The 20373-nt window shown below is 59.7% G+C and overlaps 1 protein-coding gene across 8 annotated transcripts in view; it reads left to right on the top strand.

The window, feature by feature from the left end:
- Nucleotides 1–20373, top strand: part of EEFSEC (eukaryotic elongation factor, selenocysteine-tRNA specific) — a 115958-nt gene that overhangs the window by 53635 nt on the left and 41950 nt on the right. For all 8 annotated transcript variants that reach the window (XM_059879748.1, XM_059879747.1, XM_059879749.1 and 5 more), the window contains 2 exons: nt 4901–4997; nt 5805–5969. In XM_059879748.1, coding sequence (XP_059735731.1) covers nt 4901–4997; nt 5805–5969 — 262 coding nt within the window. The remainder of the gene's footprint in view (nt 1–4900; nt 4998–5804; nt 5970–20373) is intronic.

Raw genomic sequence — 20373 nt, 5'->3', positions numbered from 1 at the left:
GCCTGCTTCATGGTCCCCATAAACCCTGTCCCACTGACTGGTCACTGCTCGCCTCTGTCCCCCGGGCCCTGCTGGCCTCTGCTCTGCCTCTGTCTCTGGGAGCCTGACTGTTCTGGGACCTCATGGAAGTGGAATCAGGCCGCATGTGGCCTTCTGCCTGCCCCGCTTCAGTGAGCACAGGGCCCCAGGTCCGCCCGCGCTGGGGCATGAGTCAGACTCGCAGTCCTTATTTCTCAGGGCTTAGGCCGTGTCTTGCCTATCCGTTCCTCTCCTGATGGACGCGTGTTGTCTCCTCTTGGCTGTGGGCAGTGGCGCTGCTAGGACCGTGGGGTGTGAGCCTGGGGCGGCCTGGCTTGCATGGGGTGCCTTCTCTCGGTGGCCCTCTGGGGGCCGCTGCGCCGTCTCCCACGAGCTGCGTGAGGCTCCAGTCTCTGCAGCCACGCCAGGAGGTGTGATGTGGCGCCTCGCTGGTCTTGGTTTGCCTTCCCTGGTGACTGCTGTGGAGACTCACGTGTGTGTTGGCTGTTGTCCGTCTTCTTTGGAGAAACGGCCATCAGATCCTTTGCCCGTTTTTTAATCAGGGGTTTGGTCCTTGAGCTGGAGGAGTTCTTTACATATTCTGAAGGCTGAGCCCATGTCAGACTTGTAAATGTTTTCTTCCATTCTGTAGGCTGTCTTTTACTTTCTTAATAGTATTCCTTGATGCACAAAAGTTTTTCATTTTGATGAAATCCAGTTTCTTTCTTGCTTGATCTTTTTTGCCTGAGCTTCTGGTATCATATCCATGAAATCGTTGCCACATTTGATGTCACAAAGATTTTCCCAGTTTTCTTTTGCCTGAGAATTTTATTGTGTTCGTTCTTAAGTACAGGTCTGTCCTCGGATGTCGGCTATCTCTTAGGTGTGGTCTAGTTAAAGGCTCGCCTCCATTCCTTTGCAGACGCCCAGCGTTCCCGGCAGCGTGTGTTTCCCTTCTGTCCTTTCACGTGTGGCTCCACAGGCCCCTGTCTGTCCCGGCCAGCGCTGTCCCCGCCTCAGTCCCCGCCCCCGTGTGGAAAGCTTGCATCAGGAGGCTAAGCCCTCCAACTTTCTGCTGCTGTTTCAAGATTGTTTTGACTTTGGGGTCTCCTTGCAATTCCCATCTGAATTTGAGGATCTCCTTTTCCATTTCAGCACAGAATGGTGGTTGCAATTGTAACAGGGACTGTATTGAATCTGCAGATGGTTTTAGGTAGAATGGACGCCTTAACAGGAGTAAGTCTTCCAGTTCGTTGACACGAATGTCTTCTCTTTATTTAGACTCGTATCCAAGTTCTGTTGTTTTTGGTGGACAAGCCTTTCATGTCCTTGGTTAGCTTTATTCCTAAATAGTTCATTCCTTTAGATGCTGTTATAAATGGAATTGCTGTCTTAATTTCCACTTCAGATTGTTTTGGCTAGTATATAGAAACACAGGTGATTTTTGTGTGTTGACTTCGTACTGTGCAACTTTGCTGAATTCGGTTCTCCCCCTGTAAGCACACAGCTGTGGTCCTGAGGTATTTACCTTTCTGACTTGTGCTTTTGTTACTTAACATTTTATAGAGCAGTTCTTCGTGTGACCATAACTCTGTTGCTGACCCTTGGGAACGGCTTAAGTTTTCTTTCCTGTAAATAAATAATCCCTGATGAACATCTTTGACCAGCATTCAGCTGTGCTCTCTTTTTTCTCTCGAGAGAGTACCGGGTCACAGGGCAGGAGCCCTTCTGAGCCCTTTGCGCATCTCTGGGCGCGCTGACATTTCTCACAGGCGAACTCTAGTGTCTAATTTAAAGATAGATTTGAAAACTCTAAGATGGAATGTTGCTTCACTCTTGTTATAATGATATGTGATTCTTTAATTACTGGTAAGACTGAGCACCTTTCCTTATGTATGTAAATGTTGTGGTTTTGTGTTTAACTTATGCCTGTGTGTTTTGTCTGCTTGCCTCTTGCGATTTTAATGCTTACTTTTTGATTTTCAGGAGTGTTTAATATCAATAAGGGTGTCATTAATTAACCCTTTGCCTGTCACATTTCCTATAAGTAAGTCTTTAGCATTTGCTGTCTTTCCATTTTATTTTTTTAAATGGCAGAAGTTTCTAATTTTTATGTAGTCAAGCTCTTTGATTATTTTTCTTTGTGATTTCTTTATCTCTGAAAGCATTTAAATTTACTCTTGCATAAGCATTTATCAGTGTTAACAGAAATAAAAATAGAAGGTAACAATGTAGCCGTATCTTCCAACGCATCACGTCATGGCGCTCTTCCCGCAGGCCCTGTCTGTCTCCCCCACACGCACGAGTCTGCGGTGGCTGTTATCACAGCGACGCTGTGCGGTGTTCTAGGCTGCTCTGTTTGTTTCTCCACGGAGGTTGCCGTCTGACAGCATCCTGGGGACTCTTTCTCCCAGACCTGCTCTGGTTCCCTCCTGTTTCTGTTCTAACCAAGCTGTCTGCTTACAGCGCCCCTTCCCTCGGCCTGGGGCGCCCTGCACGGCGCGTGCCGCACGCCCACTCGCAGCTGACGTGGTCTCCGGCGCTGGCCTTCTCTCCTGGCCTCCGTGTTTCTTCCTCTGTGGAGCGCGAGCTGATAGGCCTGGCCTCGGCGTGTTTGTTGTCAGGGAGCCTTGGACGTGGGGTCCGGACGTCCAGGGGCTTCGTGACGAGCCGTCACGTGCGGAGCACCTGCTGTGCACTCGGCTGGGGCTTCCCTCGCAGCCAGCTGCTCACAGTCACCCCCGGCTTTGTGTCTGGCTTGACTTGTGAGCACGGTAAGGAATCATAAGTGTCGCTCGTGGCCTTACTGCCGTTACTTTGTGTTCTGCTGTTCCAGACCCAAAGCTCGGAGCCCGCTGGGCACGGCTTTTACATGCATCACACACACACACAGACTCCCGTGGGTGCTCTTAGCTGATCTGAGGCGGGTCTTGCGCGCTGACGAAGGCCAGCCTGTGCGCAGTCAGCAGCTCTGGGCCCGGCTCACACGGTGAGGACCCACAGCGGCGGGGGCGGGGCGCCTGCGAAGAGGAGGCGCCCTCTCCACCCCACCCGCAGCCCGCGCTGCTGGGCGGAGGGGCTGTGCTCTGGGCTCTTGCTGCCGTGTCTGGCCAGCACCCCTGTGTCCCTAGAGCCCAGACAGCAGCCAAGCTCTGAACTGGGCAAGGGGGCCACCTGTGCCCCGGGAGCCAGCAACCAGGACACTCGGGGAGCTCAGCAGACCAGCAGGCCAGGTCCTCGGGAGCCTGGGAAACGGCCAGACACCAGCCCAACATGCCGTTGCGTTCTGTTCCAGTGCGTTGCCCAAAAGGGTTTGGATAAACAGTAATTGAATTTCCGAAAGCTTTATGGTTAATCGCTGGAATTCTCAGCGCCTGCGTTCCCCCGCTCTGCGGCCCTGGGCCTGGGGCTGGCGGAGCACGGGCCGAGGTGTGTGTGAGACAGGCCCGCATCCCGCTTCAGGCTGAGAGCCGGGCCTGCGCCCCGCTTCGGGCTGAGAGCTGGCTTCCCCAGGAGCCGCCAAATAGGAGAAATGACACCGTTTCTCTGGGAAGGGGCTCTGAGGGGCACAGGCAAGCTGCTGCTCGCAGCGGCCGCCAGGTTGTCGGTTTCCACTCTGACCGAGAGTCGAGAGCTTGAGGCTCCTGCAGGGGCGAGGAAGGCGCGTGGGAACGAGGCAGGTCACAGCGCCACCGTGGTCCCCTTGCCGAGGAGCTCGTGCTGAGCTCTGGCCCTTTCTGCTGACTGAACCTTCTGTGGGCGGCTTCGGGTCTCTGTCGATCTGCAGGGCTCTGAGAAGGCTGGTTCTGATCGCGTTTCCAGTGCTTTTATGAGCAGCCTCTTTGACAGTCTTCACTCCACACTCGGCTGGTTTTTTGGTTTGTTGAGTCTTTGACATACACCTCGTGAATGCGCCCAAATCAAGGCACATCCGCCAGCATGCTTATCTCAGAGTTGTTGTAACAGTGAAGACTCTGAAATGTCCTGGATGAGTCCCACTCGTGGGGACAGCGTGTGCATCCCGGGCCCCGCAGTGATGCAACTGTTCAAGGGCAGAGGCGGCCCGGGTCACGAGCCCAAGCTCTGGAGGCGCCGCCTGCAGCCTGCTGCCGCTGATGGTGGGGTTCAGGGCAGACTAACTCGCCTTCTGAGCCGTTCCTTCGCGTCTGTAAGATGGTGACACTTTCGTCCTCATTTTCTGGGGTTTCAATGAGAGCGTCCGTGTCGTATTCTTGGCTTAGTCAAATGAGCCTATTGTTATTTTTCAACAGAAAAGTCTTTCTAATATACTGGCAAATAAACTAGAAGGATATGAAGTTGTGTGACTAACAGAACCAAAATATGGAAAGTAGTTCCTTGGCAACGCACGGGGAGACTGAGGCTGGAGACCGGATCACGGTGATGAGCCCAGCACGTGATGGGAGCGCACGCTGAGTGTCGTCTCTCTTCTGTGTTTTGTGTTTGTTTTCCAGTGGACGATGTCAGCGTCCACTGCATGGGAATCTTTGCTTAAAGTGGCCGGGCTCGGGTGGCAGAGGCTGTGGGGCGGCCTGCGGGCGCCCGGCACGTCCTGAGTCCCTGCAGGAGGCTGGGCAGGGTCCGGTGGTCTTCCCCGGGGGTCTTTACTCAGGGACCGGGCCTGGCCTCACTGCGCCTCCTCAGGAGGGCTCAGCAAGCAGCTTAAACCCAGGGCCCCTCTAACGTCTGTGGCTCAGCACCAGTTGCTCCTTCGGGCCTCCACATGGGGTCACCGGGCGGGAGTGTGACGGCCGGCCACCCCGCGGTCCCTCCGGCAGGGCAGGCACGGAGGCCTCCGTCGCGCTTGGCCCTCCGGCGGCCCCGGACATGCTCGGTGACCTCGGCGGGCCTGTCTCTGTTCCAGGTTCCGCGGCGCACCTGTCATACCTGTTGCGGCCAAGCCTGGGGGACCGGACGCCCCCGAAACGGAAGCTCCGCAGGGCATCCCGGAGCTCATTGAGGTACGTCAGCTGCACCCACGCGGGGCTCCGCCTCCCTGCCCTTCCTCACAGGGTTAAACCCAAGCAGAACCGGGGTCTCCACCCGCAGCACAGGCCCCCACCCTGCAGGGCCGGGACAGCATCCCGTTAGAGTGCTTCTGGTGGGGAGGTTGGTTGTCATGTTCCGGGAGCCGCACTGAGCTCTTCTCATACGTGATTGTGAACATTCGCAGTCACGTGATTATTAACGAACCTTGGGAGGCTTCAGGTATTGATCCGCATTTTGGCAGAAAAGAGCCTGGGGCTCAGAGGGGTTAAGTGACTTGCCCAGGCTCGCACACTGAGCAGGAGGTGGAGCTGGGGTGCAGACCTAGGTTGGCCGGCGGGGTTGGCTCCGGGGCCCACTTGCCCTGGGTCTGCAGACCTGGGTCAGGTGTGGCCACGCACGCGGCCTCTGTTTCTGTGATTATGCAGGGCAGACTTCGCTGACTTAGCAAACCTGTTTCTGGGTGAAGCTTTGGTGACTTTTTCGTCACCAGCTCCAGATCGCACTGGTCTGGGAAGCTGGGGTGGTGGTTTCTGCTGCGGATGTGTCCGTGTGTCCCTGTCAGAAGCCTCCGGGCCAGGCCTGCTCACACACTCTGGTCTTTTTCCAAAAGAGTCGTTACCACAAGACCAGGACTCTGGACCGTTCAGTGCCAGACAGCTCTTGACAGTGTCTTCTCTAGTGAAGTCAGGGAGGGGCAAAGTAGAAAGGGTCAGGCGGTCTCCAGGAGGGCGGAGGTATCGCCCTGCCCACCAGCGTGTGGCACAAGCCTGTCTTTCCAGCTCCTGACGTCCCAGATCTCCATCCCAACGAGGGACCCCTCGGGGCCGTTCCTCATGTCCGTGGACCACTGCTTCTCCATCAAAGGCCAGGGCACCGTGATGACGGGGACCATCCTCTCGGGCTCCGTCAGCCTCGGCGACAGCGTGGAGATCCCGGCCCTCAAGGTCAGTCTGGCCTCGCCCCACGTCCTCTGGGCCCCTCTCGAGCAGTAGGGAGGGGCCAGCCCCCGCTGCCGGGCCGGGTGCCCCGTCTTCCCTCTGTCCGTCCCGCCTGCAGCCTGGAACCAGGGCTCACCTCGGTGCTCAGAGCAGCGCTGCTGACTGGAGCCTCGCGGGCAGGGGTTCTCGGTGAAGGTGGGAGGCCCCTGGGAGCACGGGCCCTGAGTGAGGCGCCGGGCAGAGCCCCTCCGCTTTCTGCAAGCCCCCGAGTCAGGGTGACAAGGACGCGTGCGCGCTCATTCCCGAGTCCCTTGTGCCTCGCCGCAGGGATTTCACGTTAAACGCAATCAGACCGCGGCTGCTCAGGGCAGGAGAGTCTGGGGACACTGGGATGATGGCGCGTTCCTAGCGTCAGCCCTGGCGCTGCGTCCCCCGTGGAGATCTGGGATGGCAGCGGGGGGTCCCCGCCACCCCTCCTCCTGGTCCCTTCCGGCCCGGTGTCCAGTGGCCCTGATCCCTCCTCTCGGGGGCCTTTGTTTCCTGGAAAGGAAACATGGGTAGGCCGCCCCTCCTCTTGTCCATGGGGAACATGGGCTAGTGAGAACCTGCGAGGCCCCCTGGCGTTCCGGGCCCAGGGAGGGTCTCCAGTCCTCAGACAAGGCGAGGGGAGGGCAGTGGCGTGTCCGAGAACGCATCTCGGCCGGGTCCGGGGCCAGGGATGCGGCCCTTGGGGCTTCTGTGGGCCCAGAGGCTCATCTGCAGGGCAGGCCCGGGCGGCCCCTGGGATTTGTTGTGCTGGGTTTCAGACTTGCCGGGACCATGACCTCTGAGCTTCCACATTCTGCATGTGCCTGCGTGTGAGAGCCAATGGCTTGTCCACACAGCGAGGTGTCTTGCCCGGAACAAAGCACCCCAGACCACTCAGACCTGGTTTGGGGGCTTAGATGGCAAGACATGAGCTAGTGTTGAGAGGGGAGTTTTGAGCTCGTTAGAGTTAAGGCTGTAATGGGGTGAGGATCCGGATACTGGGAGGGGTGACAGCGTTTTGCACACGAGCTGGTGTGGCATTTGGGGCCAGAGGGTGGGCGGGCGTGGGTGGCTTGTGCCCCAACAAGCACTGTGCCCTCAAGAACCTCCAGGAGAGATGTGAGGCTCTCACCCTGGGCAGGGTGGGCTCTCCACCGATGACAAGCATCCAGCGACACAGGGACTCTCAGGGAGGGGGCGTGTGACGCTGGGCGCTGAGACCGCGGCACTGCAGCCCGAGCCCAGGGGCGCGCCTGGTAGGGAGGGGGCGTGTGACGCTGGGGGCTGAGACTGCGGCACTGCAGCCCAAGCCCAGGGGCGCCCGCAGCCAGGAGGAATGGGGGGCGTCCCATCGGAGGCCCCAGGGCCTCAGCCCGGCCGACACCTGGGCCTCGGCCGCGTGCCTCCAGAAGCACAAGAGGACGCGCTCCCACTGTTCCTACGGTCGAGCCTGGGGCGACCCGCCGTGGTCCCAGGAGTGAGTGGGGATTTCAGACGACAGGCCTTAGGTCAGGAAGCTCTTCCCGCACGCTGGGGCCTCGGGCTGGCCCTTCCTGTAGCATCTCAGACAGCTCACTGTCCAGGCTGCTGGTGGGAGATGCAAGCCTTGGGGCTCTGCAGGTGGGTCGGTGCTCACTGATGGCCAGCCCCGCTCTCCCACTCCTCCCCGTGACCCCATCTGACCTGGAGGAAGGCCTTGACCCAGGAGACAATAGTTGAAGCCGCTTGGCTAGCGCCAAAGCCTGGCTCTGGGCACTGTGACCGTGTCCCTGGGAGCCCCCGCTCAGCATCACGTGCCCGGGGTTCTGGGGTCCTGCAGGGTCGGCTCCGAACTGGATGGCTCTGCCCTGAGGCCACAATATCCCCATCAGACTTCCCTAACCGCCTCGGACGCCTCTGACCGCCTGAACTCCCCAGGCGGCACAGCCCAGCCCCTGCAGATAAACAGCCACATCCCCTCCTGGCTGCCCGCAGCCTGCCAGACCCCGGCCTGGCCCTGCCGCCGTGTCCACCCCCAGCTGGGCCCATTATCTGAGGGGGAGTGAAGGAGAACCGAGACCACACGGCTGACACCCCAGGCCCTGCCCCTTAGGCTCCCGGGACCTACCACGCTCGGCCAGGGGCCCTCCAGTAAGGCGCGGCCTTGGGGGCTCCACTGGCGACGTGTCCACTGGCGACCCACCATCAGGGCTGTGTCATAGGACCCGTCGGAGGTGCCGGCCGTGAGGAAGGGAACAGGGACCCGGGTCGGGCCACGGGCAGGGCCCTCTGCCCTCTGCTCCACTGCCGTCACAGCCCAGATCCCGAGGGCCCCCATCCACGACCAGGGGGATGGTGGAGAGCGCCCCATGCCAGCAGGCCGCCTTGCCATTCGGCACTGCTGTCATGGGCATCCATGCGGGTCCACGCACAGGGAACGTGGGTCCTCTCCTGGTTGTGTGGGGACAGGACGTCTAGCAGGCCCCTGAAGTGGGGTGCGTGTCCGAGCCCGAGGGTCCGCTGAGAGCCACGTTGGTGTGATGAGGAACGGATGTCCCCATGGGGTGTGGAAACCTGTTCAGTGATAAGGCTTTAGAGGAAGTTCAGATCTCGATAGCATACTCCTCCAGATGGGGTCTGCATGCAGGGGGACTCACGTCTCATTCAAACCCCACAGAGGAGGCACCATTTGAGACGACCCAGCGGCGTCTCCCCTGTCCTTGCCTCCGCTGGGAAGCTGATCCCTGGGGTGAGGCAGGTCCTACTTGGTCCTCCCCTACTACCTCTGCCACCCCTGCCTCTGGCCGGCCTCACCTGTGCCCTCCCTGCCCGCAGGGGTCTCTCCTGGAAGCTCCTGGCTGTTCCCCAGGCAGCCGGCCACGCGCCCCCACGTGTGTTTCTTCTATGGGTCCCACTGCAAGGACCTCCTCGAGGGCAGAGACTGCGTCCGCCCGGCTCCGCGCTCTCAGCACCCGACCCAGGGCCCAGCGCAGAGTAGGCTCCAGAAACCGTTCAGTGAACGAAGCAGCGGGAGAAAGCCAGAGAGAAGCGGCTGGTTTCTTAGTAGACTTTTGATGCAGGTGATGACCTCAGAGGGCCGTGTGGACCCTGCTCCCCGGGCCCGGGGATAGGACCGGAGCGGGCTGCGGCCTCTCCAGTGTGGGCCTGCGTCCTGGCACCCCCCAGCCAGCAGGCCCAGGGCTCATGGTAAGCCAGGCGCCCGGGGCTGCGGCCCCGGCCGAAGCCTCTGCCTCGGTGCCCACCTCCTCCTCAGCCGTTTCCTGGTACAGAAGGCTCGTCTGGGAGGGTGCCAGGCCGGTAGGGCCCCTCGCCCAGCCCTGCCGGCCCGGGCCGGCCCTGCGGGGAGACGCGGCCCCCTGGGCCGTGGTCCCTCCTGCCTGCTGTCCTCTCGGCCGCTGCCGTGACCCTCTTGGTTTTATTTTCCTCGTTAAAGGAAAGTAGAGTGTTTCCTGAGTGTGCGTAGAGCCAGTGTACCGCTTACACTGAATATTTATCATTCTTTCAAGAAATAAAACAATAATAAAAACACCATAAACATCGCTTTAATCATGCACAGGCTTCAACTTGTAATAATTCTGGGGAAACGGCAAGTGAGAGGTCTCCCTAAAGTAAAGGCACTTGCCTGCTTTTGTTTGAAGTTTTGCTCAAACGCTTTATTGTATAACCTGTTCTTATTTTTTAAAAAATGCCAACCATTGTAGGTTTTTTTTTTTTTTGGGGGGGGGGGTCTTTTCAAAAGTACTTAAATGAGATGCTTCTGGGCAGCGGTAAATCAGAGTCGAGCCAGCCTTGGGGGACTGTGCCAGCCACAGTTAGGTCCCTTGCTTGCTGTCAGTGACCCTCATGTATGAGGACTCAGGCGTGGGTCTGTAGCTTAGGACATGTCCAATGGGTTATTGCATCTGCCTGCTCGTGCGCCCTCTCCTCCCGCCCGCGCGCCCTCTCCTCCCGCCCGCGCGCCCTCTCTCCTCTCCTCTCCCGCCCGCACACCCTCTCCTCTCCCAACCGCTCGCCCTCCCCTCTCCCGCCCGCGTACCCTCTCCTCCTGCCCGCGCGCCCTCTCCTCTGCTCTCCTCTCCCGCCCGCGCACCCCCTCCTCTCCCGCCTGTGCACCCTCCCCTCTCCTCTCCTCTCCCGCCCGCACGCCCTCGCCTCCTGCCCGTGTGCCCTCTCCTCTCCTCTCCCGCCCGCATACCCTCTCCTCTCCCGCCCGCACGTGCTCTCCTCCTGCCCGTGTGCCCTCTCCCCTCCTCTCTTCTCCCGCTTGCGCGCCCTCTCCTCTCCCACCCGTGCACCCTCTCCTCCTGCCTGTGTGCCCTCTCCTCTCCTCTCCTGCCCGCGCACCCTCTCCTCTCCTCTCCCGCCTGCCCTCTCCTCACCCGCCTGCTCGCCCTCCCCTCTCCCGCCCCCGTGCCCTCTCCCCTCCTGCCGTGCGCCCTCTCTTCTGCTCTCCTCTCCCGCCCGCACGCCCTCTCCTCTCCTGCCCGCACGCCCTCTCCTCTCCTGCCTGTGCACCCTCTCCTCCTGCCCGTGCGCCCTCTCCTCTCCCGCCCGCGCACCCTCTCCTCTCCTGCCCGCACACCCTCTCCTCCTGCCCATGTGCCCTCTCCTCTCCTCTCCTCTCCCACCCACACGCCCTCTCCTCCTGCCCGCGTGCCCTCTCCTCCTGCCCATGTGCCCTCTCCTCTCCTCTCCTGCCCACACGCCCTCTCCTCCTGCCCGTGTGCCCTCTCCTCTCCTCTCCCGCCTGCCCGCACGTCCTCTCCTCTTCTGCCCTTGCACTGGGGTGGAACTGTGGTCCTCGTGACAGGGCAGATTCCCGGAGAGCAGGTGACAGGTTCCCGCGTGAGGGTGGCGGGGGCGGGCCAGGTGCTGAGCTGGGAATATGCCTGCAGTGGCCCTGCTGAGAGGCAGCTTAGTGAAGGTGGCGACCTGAGTTGCGGAAGGGGCACTTTAGCTGACGCTCGAAGATGGGACGAGTCAGACGGGCAGGGAGGTAGTGGGAGCAGGCCTGGGGGGTGCGGCAGTTTCAGCCTGTTGAAGACGGTGGTGCCTGTAACGTGCAGGAGGTTCCAAAGGCCGCAGAGGAGAGCGTGTGCGTGTGTGTGCACAGGGACAGGCCACAGGGCCCGGGGGCTGCCGTGTGGCCCAGCAGGTTGGGGCACCTGGGTCCAGCAGGCGGCCCCGCAGTGGGCGTCTGAGCAGTGTGGGAGGCGGCATTCCCAAGCCCGGGGCTGGACTGATGGGGCCTGGTGCAGGGGCGGGCGCATCCAGCTCGGCTCCCAGGCCTCTGGCTTGAGGAGCAGGTGGGCTGGTGCGGCCATTGTGGAGGGGGAGCCAGAAGTCTGGGGTGGCGGCAGAAGCGGAGGGGAGCATGCGCTGGATTTTAGTAAGTTTGGGCTCTTTGGGGGCATCCAGTTGGAGGGGCAGTCTCGGGGCTGAAGCTTGGATGTGTGGGAAAGCACGAACTCGTGCACTGTTGGCGTGTCCAGCGCAGCCTGGGGGCCTCTGGCGAGGAAAGACAGCTGTGCTCCTAAAGTTTTCTTCCTGATGCCTGGAAGCACCCAGCCCTCCTCCTGGCCCTGGTGTGGGAGCCGTCCAGCTCTGCAAGGTGAGGTCTGAGAGGCCCCGCGCTGGCACCTCGGGAAGGAGGGAGGGTCCTCCCAGGGCTGTTTACACTCTCCAGGGTGACAGGCCCCCGGGCCGGCTTCGGGCGGAGCTGCCCCGGCCTGCCTCGTGCCTGTGCCGGTCTGCGAAGCGTCCGGCCGCGGGGAGGGCAGCCTACCCCCAGCCCCGACGCTGCCGCCGCCAGAAACAAGCAGGGTGACTGGGCGGAAGGTCAGGAGTTTAAGAGCTTGTTTTATTCGAGACGGGGCTAAGAGACAGGAGGGAGTGCGCGGGTTTATATGTGGATCCTGGTATTTGCTTTGAGCTGCGGCGAGTGGTCGGGCAGGGAGGGAGGCCGCCCGCCAGGGAACGCTGCCAAGCAGAGCCCCACTAATGCGATCCAGACGCGGCCCATCTCCCGCCTAATGCAGTCCTCGCGGCAGGAAGGGCCCGGCAGGGCCGCTTAACCCTTCAGGAGCTGCGGTCGGACCACGCTCAGCCCTGGGCCCCACCCACCCATCATGGGAGCCTGCTGCCCCATCAGGGTGCTGGGCATCTCTGGTCACTCGACTGCTGGACGCACCCTTCAGGGCACTGACCGGGGCGAGCATGTGGGAGACATTTGCTCAGGAATCAGGTGGCCACACGGTCTACAGGGAGGGGTGACTTGCCCAGGATCTCGGAGCTGGTAGGAGGCGGAGCGGGGTGGGACCTGATTCCCAGGTACAGCTCCGTGTGGGCCCGGGACCCTCTGCCTGGTCAGCGTCCCAGGTTACAGCTCTGTGTGCGCCCGGGACCCTCTGCCTGGTCAGCGTCCCCCGGTTGCCATGGGGGCTGTAGACCTTGCTTCGTGGGAGGACCGGCCACCACATCCATTCACCTGCCTCCCAGGGCAGCAGCCACGGAGCTCAGGGTGTCCACGCGTAAGCATCCCCGACAGGGTGACACCAGTGTGGGTGGAGGGACCACGCTGGGACCGCCAGGCCTGCGAGGGCATGGGTGCCCGCCGGTCTGCGCTGGGCCCTCAGCACATTCTGTGGGTGAAGGAGTCCCATGCATGTACGCGTGCTTCCAGCCGTGTGGGAAAGCGTGTGCGCGTACACGTGTTCGTGTAAACTGGTCAGGAGAGACCTGAGACGCGCGCGGCTCAGGGCTCTGCATCGTGGGTCCGTCTTGGGGGGAGGGTGGAATCAGGGCGCGGAGAGGCTTCCGTGTTCTCGTCGCGGTGCTCGGCATTCAGACCTTTCCAACAAGCTGGTACTCCTGTTTCTCCTGTGGCTTTTAGGGAAGGAAAACCAGACTCGGTGGCGGAGCGGCTTCTGTCGTGCGCGTCCGTCTCCTCTCCCTCAGCCCCGGGCCCTCACCTGCGGACGGGCGGGCGGCCCGGCCCCGGCCCTGCTCAGGGGAGGCGGGCGGCCCCAGGGAGGCGGCCGCGCGCGCTGGGCCCAGTGCCGGGCGTCCTGCCGCCTCCTGTGCGAGCGGAGCTGGCAGCCCGGCCCGGGTCTGACTTGGCCTGCGGGCCCGAACGGATTTCCAAAGGGCCCGCCTCGTGAACCTGACCGTCTCCCGGAGGGGGAGCCGCCCCCACAGCGTCCTGTGCTGCCCGCTGACCCTCACTGTCCGCCGCCCAGAGGCCGCTGGGGGAGACGGTCTGACTGATGAAGCGCTGCCACCAGCGGCTGGAAGTGCTGGCCTGCCCGCGTCCTGTCAGGCGCGCCCGCGTCTGGCCCGGCGTGCCCGCGTCGGGTCAGACGTGCCCACGTTGGGACCAGCGTGCCCACGTCAGGTCAGGCGCGCCCACATGGGGCCCAGCGTGCCTGCGTCAGATCAGCCCTGCCCACGTGAGGACCGGCGTGCCCGCGTCGGGTCAGGTGTGCCCGCGTCGGGCCAGGGGCACCTGCGTCAGGATCGGTGTGCCCGCGTCGGATCAGGCCTGCCCACGTCAGGACTGGCGTGCCCGCGCTCCAGCCCCCTCCCGGCCGCAGCCACGGGTCACGGGAGCCGCGAGCGCTTTTGAAGTACAGCCTAGATGTTTGGCTTGACCATGTCTGTTTGCTTAAGCATCGCCCTTGCCAGTTCGTTCGGACCTTCTCTTTCTTTTAAAAACATGCCGCTTGCCAAAGGTTATTTTGGATCTGTTTTTGTTTATCAGGTGAATTGTTCCAGCACGATTGGAAGCAGACACACGCCTGCGCCACGCTCGGCCGCGTGCACGCGCGCATGCACACACACGCGCACAGGCCCCGTGCACACCCCTCAGGGCCCTAGAACATACACGGCACACTGGGGGTCTGGGAGCTGCGGCGGGGAGAGTGCCGTCGTCCAGGAGCTAGCAGTGGCAGGGCTGTAGGTGGGAGAAGCTGGGCGCTGACCTCGGAGACCCAGCCAGGGGAGTGTGGTGGAGCTCTGGGCCCGAGCAGGGCTCCTGGCTAGGTGAGCTGCTTCGTGCCCCGGCGCCTGCGGCGAATTTCTCCGCAGACGCGTCTCCCGCCGTCGGGACCCGCTGTGCGCACTCGGGGCTGTTCAGAAAGCCCTGTCTGCTCCGAGGGGCGCTGTGCCCAGACGGTGGGGGGCTCGGCTCTCTGGGGTGGGCTTACCTGAGACAGGGTCTTGCGCGGAGGAGCGGCCTGACCTGGCACTGGGTCTGCTCCCCTCAGGCTGTCGGGGCCCCTCCGTGTCTGGACTTCGCTCTACTCCATGTGGCGTGGCCTTGGGCCAACTCCGGCTCCCGGGAGCCCCTCAAGCTGTGCTCAGTCCTCATTTCCAGTGACGCTGCGTGGTCCCCAGGCCTGGGGTGCCGTCTGAGGCTGGACCCGGGCACGGTTGCAGTCACCCAGTGACAGGGCTGGGGTCCCCGACATGATGGCCGTGTGATGTGGCCACCCTCAACCCCCGGCCTGCAGGAACCCGCATCCTCCCCCAGCCTGGGACCAGTGGAGGGAGGTCCAGCCGGCGGGTTTGGATACCGCTTCCTTCCTCCCCAGATGCCTTCCTCCCCAGATGGGAGCGGGGAGACTCACGTCTTAACGTTTTCTTCAGATTAAAAAAAAATGCTCATCAGTAAAAATTTGAAGCTTCTGTAAAGGATGTGAAGGTGACCTCCAGCCCCACCTGGGCCCCTCCGTGGTCACCCTCAGCCAGCTCGAGGGCGTGCAGACAGTGTGATGCACGTGTTTGGCCACATGTTCTCCCACACGCACAAGCTGTGCGCTGGTCCTTTTCGATATGTAGATGGAGAGATTGTGCAGTTACACAGCTGACTGTACAGCACAAACGTAATTATGTCTTTATCTGAGTTTGGGGATCTTTCTAGAATGTATCTTATGCTCCTCTCGTTCCTTGAGCGTCTCAGTCCTTCCTAGAACACTGCGTGTGACTTTCTCTGCACGTGACGACTCGGCTCATCTACTTGAACTCGTGGACTTCGCAGGGTTGGCGTTGACAAGTGTGGGCTGTTGGCTTCTCTGAAGGGAGCCCTGGTAGCCTGTCCAGTGGAAGGGGTCACTGTGCAGGCCACGGGGCTGCTTGCAGAGGGCAGGTGTGAGAGGGTCCAGGTGGGCTTCTGGGCACTCCTGGGGTTGCCTCATGAGGGGGTAACCCTCCCATTTGCCTTAACCCCAAGAGCAAGGGAACACTGAGAGGTGTTATCAGAGGAGGAGCGGGGAGAAGTCAGACTGCGGGGCCCAGAGTGGGTGTGGCGAGCCGGCTGGTCCCAGCAAGGGATGGTGGAGTTTGGTCCAGGGTGGTGCCAGGAGAGAGGATGGTCGTGCCCAGCAAGCGACACCCTGGATGCAGGCAGGTGGGGCTGGGAGAAGGTGCCCGCAGTGTGGGGGCCGTGGTGCCCGAGACGTCCGGGCAGACAGCATGGTGCTCCGACATCCAGAGCAGCAGTGGAGTCCGGAGGCCTCCTGGACGGCAGGTCCCTGGAGCCAAGGGCAGAGTGAGGTCATTTGAGGAGTTTAAAGAGGAGGCCTTGCTTTCTGCAGAACCGTGGGGCGTGCTGTGTGTATGTGTGAGTGAGGCGCCTCTGCACGCTTGCCCCCTCACTGTGGGCACCGCCCCGTTTCTCCGGCCCCTCTCACACCATTCCCAAGCCTGTGTCGAGCTTCGGCGCCTCACCTGTGCCTCTGTGTACTTCCTCGTAGTTTAGCCAACACCTTTACATTCGTCGAGTTGAAGAGGGAGCTGGGTGACATCTGTGAGCCCGAGAGTGTGCTCAGCCGGCTGCGCGCTTTCTGTCTGGAACGACGCAGACGTGTGCCCTCAGCAGCTGCGTCTGTGCTCTGCCCCAGGCCCCGGTGGCGCTCACACGCCTGTGCTCCAGCTCCACCTGCATCCTCCGCTGGTGCGCCTTTGCGGTGGGGGTGGCGTCCGTCCTGGGCCCACCCGTCATGTGCGGCTCCATCAGGACTCTGTTCTTCCTGGAGTTCCTGCAGCTCGCGTCGCCCTCCGGGGTTTCTTGCCCATCCAGAGGGGTCTGTCCAGGGTCTGTCTCAACCCCCACACTCTGGAAGCTCCCTGAGCTGCGTGGGGGCAAGAAGGGCCGTGAAGGTGTCCCTCCTGGCAGAAGTGTGTGTGTGAACTGCCCGGACTCTTTTTCACGGGCGATCTGTCGCTCCCACTGTTTGCTTGCTAAGTGTGTGTCATGTCTCGTACGTTGGGCTGTAGCGTGGCACCTCCTTACCTGCTGTTCAGCCGCTTGTCAGGCTCCTGTGTCTGCCGGACGAGCCCCATGCTGTGCTTTCTGAGCCCTTTCTTCATCCCTGGGGTCGCAGGCTGCTGCGGGCCCCCTGCCCAGCCCCGGGGTCAGCCGTTTCCACAGGGAGCCCACTGCTTCCCCGGGGAGCGCGGGACGCAGAGGCCAGGGGATGGGGCTGGGCCATCCCTGCGCCTGGGCCTCTCGCCCACCTGAGCTGGGAGACTGAGTGTGCACGCAAGCCGTGCGCACACGTCTGTAATTACAGACACACACGTGTCTGTCCGTCTCTGTCTCCACCCGGCCACGCAGGTGCATCCAGACGGATGTGAGCTCAGTGGAGCCCCTTCCCGCACCCACCCGCCAGCCCAGCCCCACCGCCCTCCCTCCGTCCACCTCCCTGTCTGCTGAGCTCCTGTTGCTAGACTGTGAGCCCAGGCCCCGGGTGCTGTTTCAGTCCATGGGCACCCACTGGCCCTGAGCCCCCATCCCTGGCTGCAGGACGGTTGCCGTTCTTGCAGATGGTGTGAGCTCTGAGAGCTAGCTTGGCAGATCAGGTGGCGAAACACCCCCTCCAGTCTGTCGTTACCTTAGTTTCTAACTGTTAGAGAAGCAGGTGACGGCTTCCTCCTGATGGAAGAATCCAGGCTCCACTAAGGTGAGCCGCGCGTGTCCCTCACTTGCACCGCGTGCGGTTTCTTTCCAGGGGCGTGTGCGCTCCCAAGCCCTTCCCCTGCTCTTTCTTCAGATTGTGACACCTTGATACACACGTTGTTTTGTGCCTTGGTTTTTTGCCACGGAAGCTCTGTCTCCTAAGGCTCACTGAGGACCCAGCGCTCCCTTCTTTCCTCCCAGCGCGAGGTGATAGCGCAGAGCCGCCCGCGCGTGCCCGTGGCCTGTGCTCGCCCCCTGCCCCCTGCGCCACGGGCTGCCCCACAGCCACCTCTGCCCCGCCCATGGCCACGGAGCCCCCGAGAGGGAGTAAGCGGGACGCTGTCCTGCATGCGTGTCAGTGGGTCGGTTCTTCTGGAATGACTGCTCAGCCCTTCACACGCCTCTGTACCGGGTTGTTCATCTTTCTGTGGGTCTGAGGTTCTTGTTTATTGAGACGTGTCCTTTGTCAGATAACGTGTGTTGAGATGATTCTTCTCAGGCACTAGCTTGCCTTTTCATTTTCTTGATGATGCCTTTTGAAGGCTTTTAATTTTGAGAACTGCAGTTCATCGATTTTCAAATACATAGCTTGTCTTTTTTTTTTTTTTTTTGTCTCTAAGAAATCTTTGCGTGTGCTCACCCCACAGTTAGGAATATATTCTGTTTTTCTCCTGGAAGCTCTATAGTTTTAGCTGTATATTCCATGTTCTGTTCTATGTCCCATCCCAGATTAATTCCCTTATATGAAATGAAGAAGGAATTGAAGTTTATTATTTTTTCATATTTGTTTTTCATTACCATTTATTGAAAAGATTTGCTTTCCCCATTGAATCTCAGTGGGATCTTTGTAGAGAAACATTAGCTACTGTGTCCGGTCTGTGTGTAGAGCCTGTTCTGTACTGTCCATCTTTTACTCTTGTTCTAATCCCAGTCTGCCTGGATCACTGTAGCTTTTCACTCCAATCCCAAAGAAAGGCAATGCCAAAGAATGCTCAAACTACCACACAACTACACTCATCTCACACGCTAGTAAAGTAATGCTCAGAATTCTCCAACCCAGCCTTCAGCAATACATGAACCATGAACTTCATGATGTTCAAGCTGGTTTTAGAAAAGGCAGAGGAACCAGAGATCAAATTGCCAACATCTGCTGGATCATGGAAAAATCAAGAGAGCTCCAGAAAAACATCTATTTCTGCTTTATTGACTATGCCAAAGCCTTTGCCTGTGTGGATCACAATAGACTGTAGAAAATTCTTAAAGAGATGGGAATCCCAGACCACCTGACCTGCCTCTTGAAAAACCTAAATGCAGGTCAGGAAGCAACAGTTAGAACCGGACATGGAACAACAGACTGGTTCCAAATAGGAAAAGGAGTTCGTCAGGGCTGTATATTGTCACCCTGCTTATTTAACTTATATGCAATGTACATCATGAGAAACACTGGACTGGAAGAAGTACAAGCTGGAATCAAGATTGCTGGGAGAAATATCAATAACCTCAGATATGCAGATGACACCACCCTTATGGCAGAAAGTGAAGAGGAACTAAAAAGCCTCTTGATGAAAGTGAAAGAGGAGAGTGAAAAAGTTGGCTTAAAGCTCAATATTCAGAAAACTAAGATCATGGCATCTGGTCCCATCACTTCATGGGAAATAGATGGGGAAACAGTGGAAACAGTGTCAGACTTTATTTTAGGGGGCTGCAAAATCACTGCAGATGGTGATTGCAGCCATGAAATTAAAAGACACTTACTCCTTGGAAGAAAAGGTTGGAGAAGACTCTTGAGAGTCCCTTGGACTGCAAGGAGATCCAACCAGTCCATCCTAAAGGAGATCAGTCCTGGGTGTTCACTGGAAGGACTGATGTTGAAGCTGAAACTCCAGTACTTTGGCCACCTCATGCAAAGAGTTGACTCATTGGAAAAGACCCTGATGCTGGGAGGGATTGGGGGCAGGAGGAGAAGGGGACGACAGAGGATGAGATGGCTGGATGGCATCACCGACTCGATGGACGTGAGTTTGGGTGGACTCTGGAGGTTGGTGATGGACAGGGAGGTCTGGCGTGCTGCGGTTCATGGGATCACAAAGAGTCAGACACGACTGAGCGACTGAACTGAACTGTGAATTTTGAAGTCAGGTCGTGAATTTTGAAATCAGTGAGTCTTTTTGGTCTTTTTAGATTTTTTTCTTTTTTTTTTGGCCTTTCTAGGTTCTTTGCATCCATGTAAAATTTCAAATCAACTTTATTTTTTAAAAAAATATATACTGGAATCTTGATTGTCATCTGTATGGACTCCATAGAACACTGTGGGGACACTTGGCGTTTCATGAATGGCGACTGTTCCAGTCCGTGAACATGGCATGCCTCTCCGTTGCTTCAGGCCTTTACTTTCTCTCAGCAATGTCTGGTTGTGTTCAGTGCAAAGTCTTGCAGAGTTTTAGTAAACCTATCACCGAGTGTTTTATCTGACACTGTTTAAACAGTGCTTTAAAATTTTGTTTGCTGGTAGAGTGAAGAAATAAAATTGGTTTCTGTATGTTGATCCTGTGTCCTGCAATCTTGCTAAAGTCAACTCGCCGAATCCAGTGCCTGTTTTGTGGAATCCTTAGAACTTTCTCTATAAACAGTCATGTTTCCTGGAAACACATATGGCCCTTTCCTACCTTTTTTGCCTTAGTTTTTTTCCTGCCTCAAAGTAGCAAGAAATAAGAGAAGGCTGCTCCATGCCCACGGCTGCACCCTGCCCAGACCCAGGCCCCTGTGGGCGGGCTGTGCCAGTGACCCCGGGCGTGCTCGGGTGGAGAGCCCCCGGGGCTGGGCTGGGGGCCTCAGCCAGGTGCCCACTGGGCGTCCTCCCCCCCAGAGCCCGTGCTGTGCCCCAGGGCTGACCCACCAGGACCTGGCATCTGAAGGGCTGGCGGGGAGAGCCACGTCTTCCCGAAAGTTCGTCCTCATCAGGGGAGTGTAGAGGGAAAAGCGAGTCAGCTCCGTCACGTGTGCATCCTGGACTCAAGCTGATGGCGGGTCAGCTCTCTCCTCCGCACGGAGGGGGTGTGGCCTTAGCCGCACCCGGACCCGAGCATGACCTGACCCTGCTCTGAAGCTCAGGTCTGTCCTGGGAGGGACCCCGGGGGCTTGAGGACTGTCCCTTAAAGACCAGCGGCCACTCCGGCGTCACCCAGTGGAGGAGGGAAGGGCTTCCCGGACAGCAGCGTGTGCGGACACGCGGGAGCAGGGAGCGGCTGAGGCTGCGCTCGACGCGTGGCCTTCCATCTGCGTGGTCACCGTTGCAGAGCAGAGACACAGACGGCCCCCCGTTAGGTGCGGTTGCCATGCTGACCGAGTGCCTCTTGTGTGCGCTTCAGGCCTGCGCTGTGCCCCTAGCGGGCACGTCCCGTGGGCTGGGTGGGCGGGGGCATCGTG

This window comes from Bos taurus, chromosome 22, assembly GCF_002263795.3.
Source record: "Bos taurus isolate L1 Dominette 01449 registration number 42190680 breed Hereford chromosome 22, ARS-UCD2.0, whole genome shotgun sequence".
NCBI lineage: Eukaryota > Metazoa > Chordata > Mammalia > Artiodactyla > Bovidae > Bos > Bos taurus.
The sequence above is the reverse complement of the archived record's forward strand: the minus strand, read 5'-3'. Positions and strand labels throughout refer to the sequence as shown.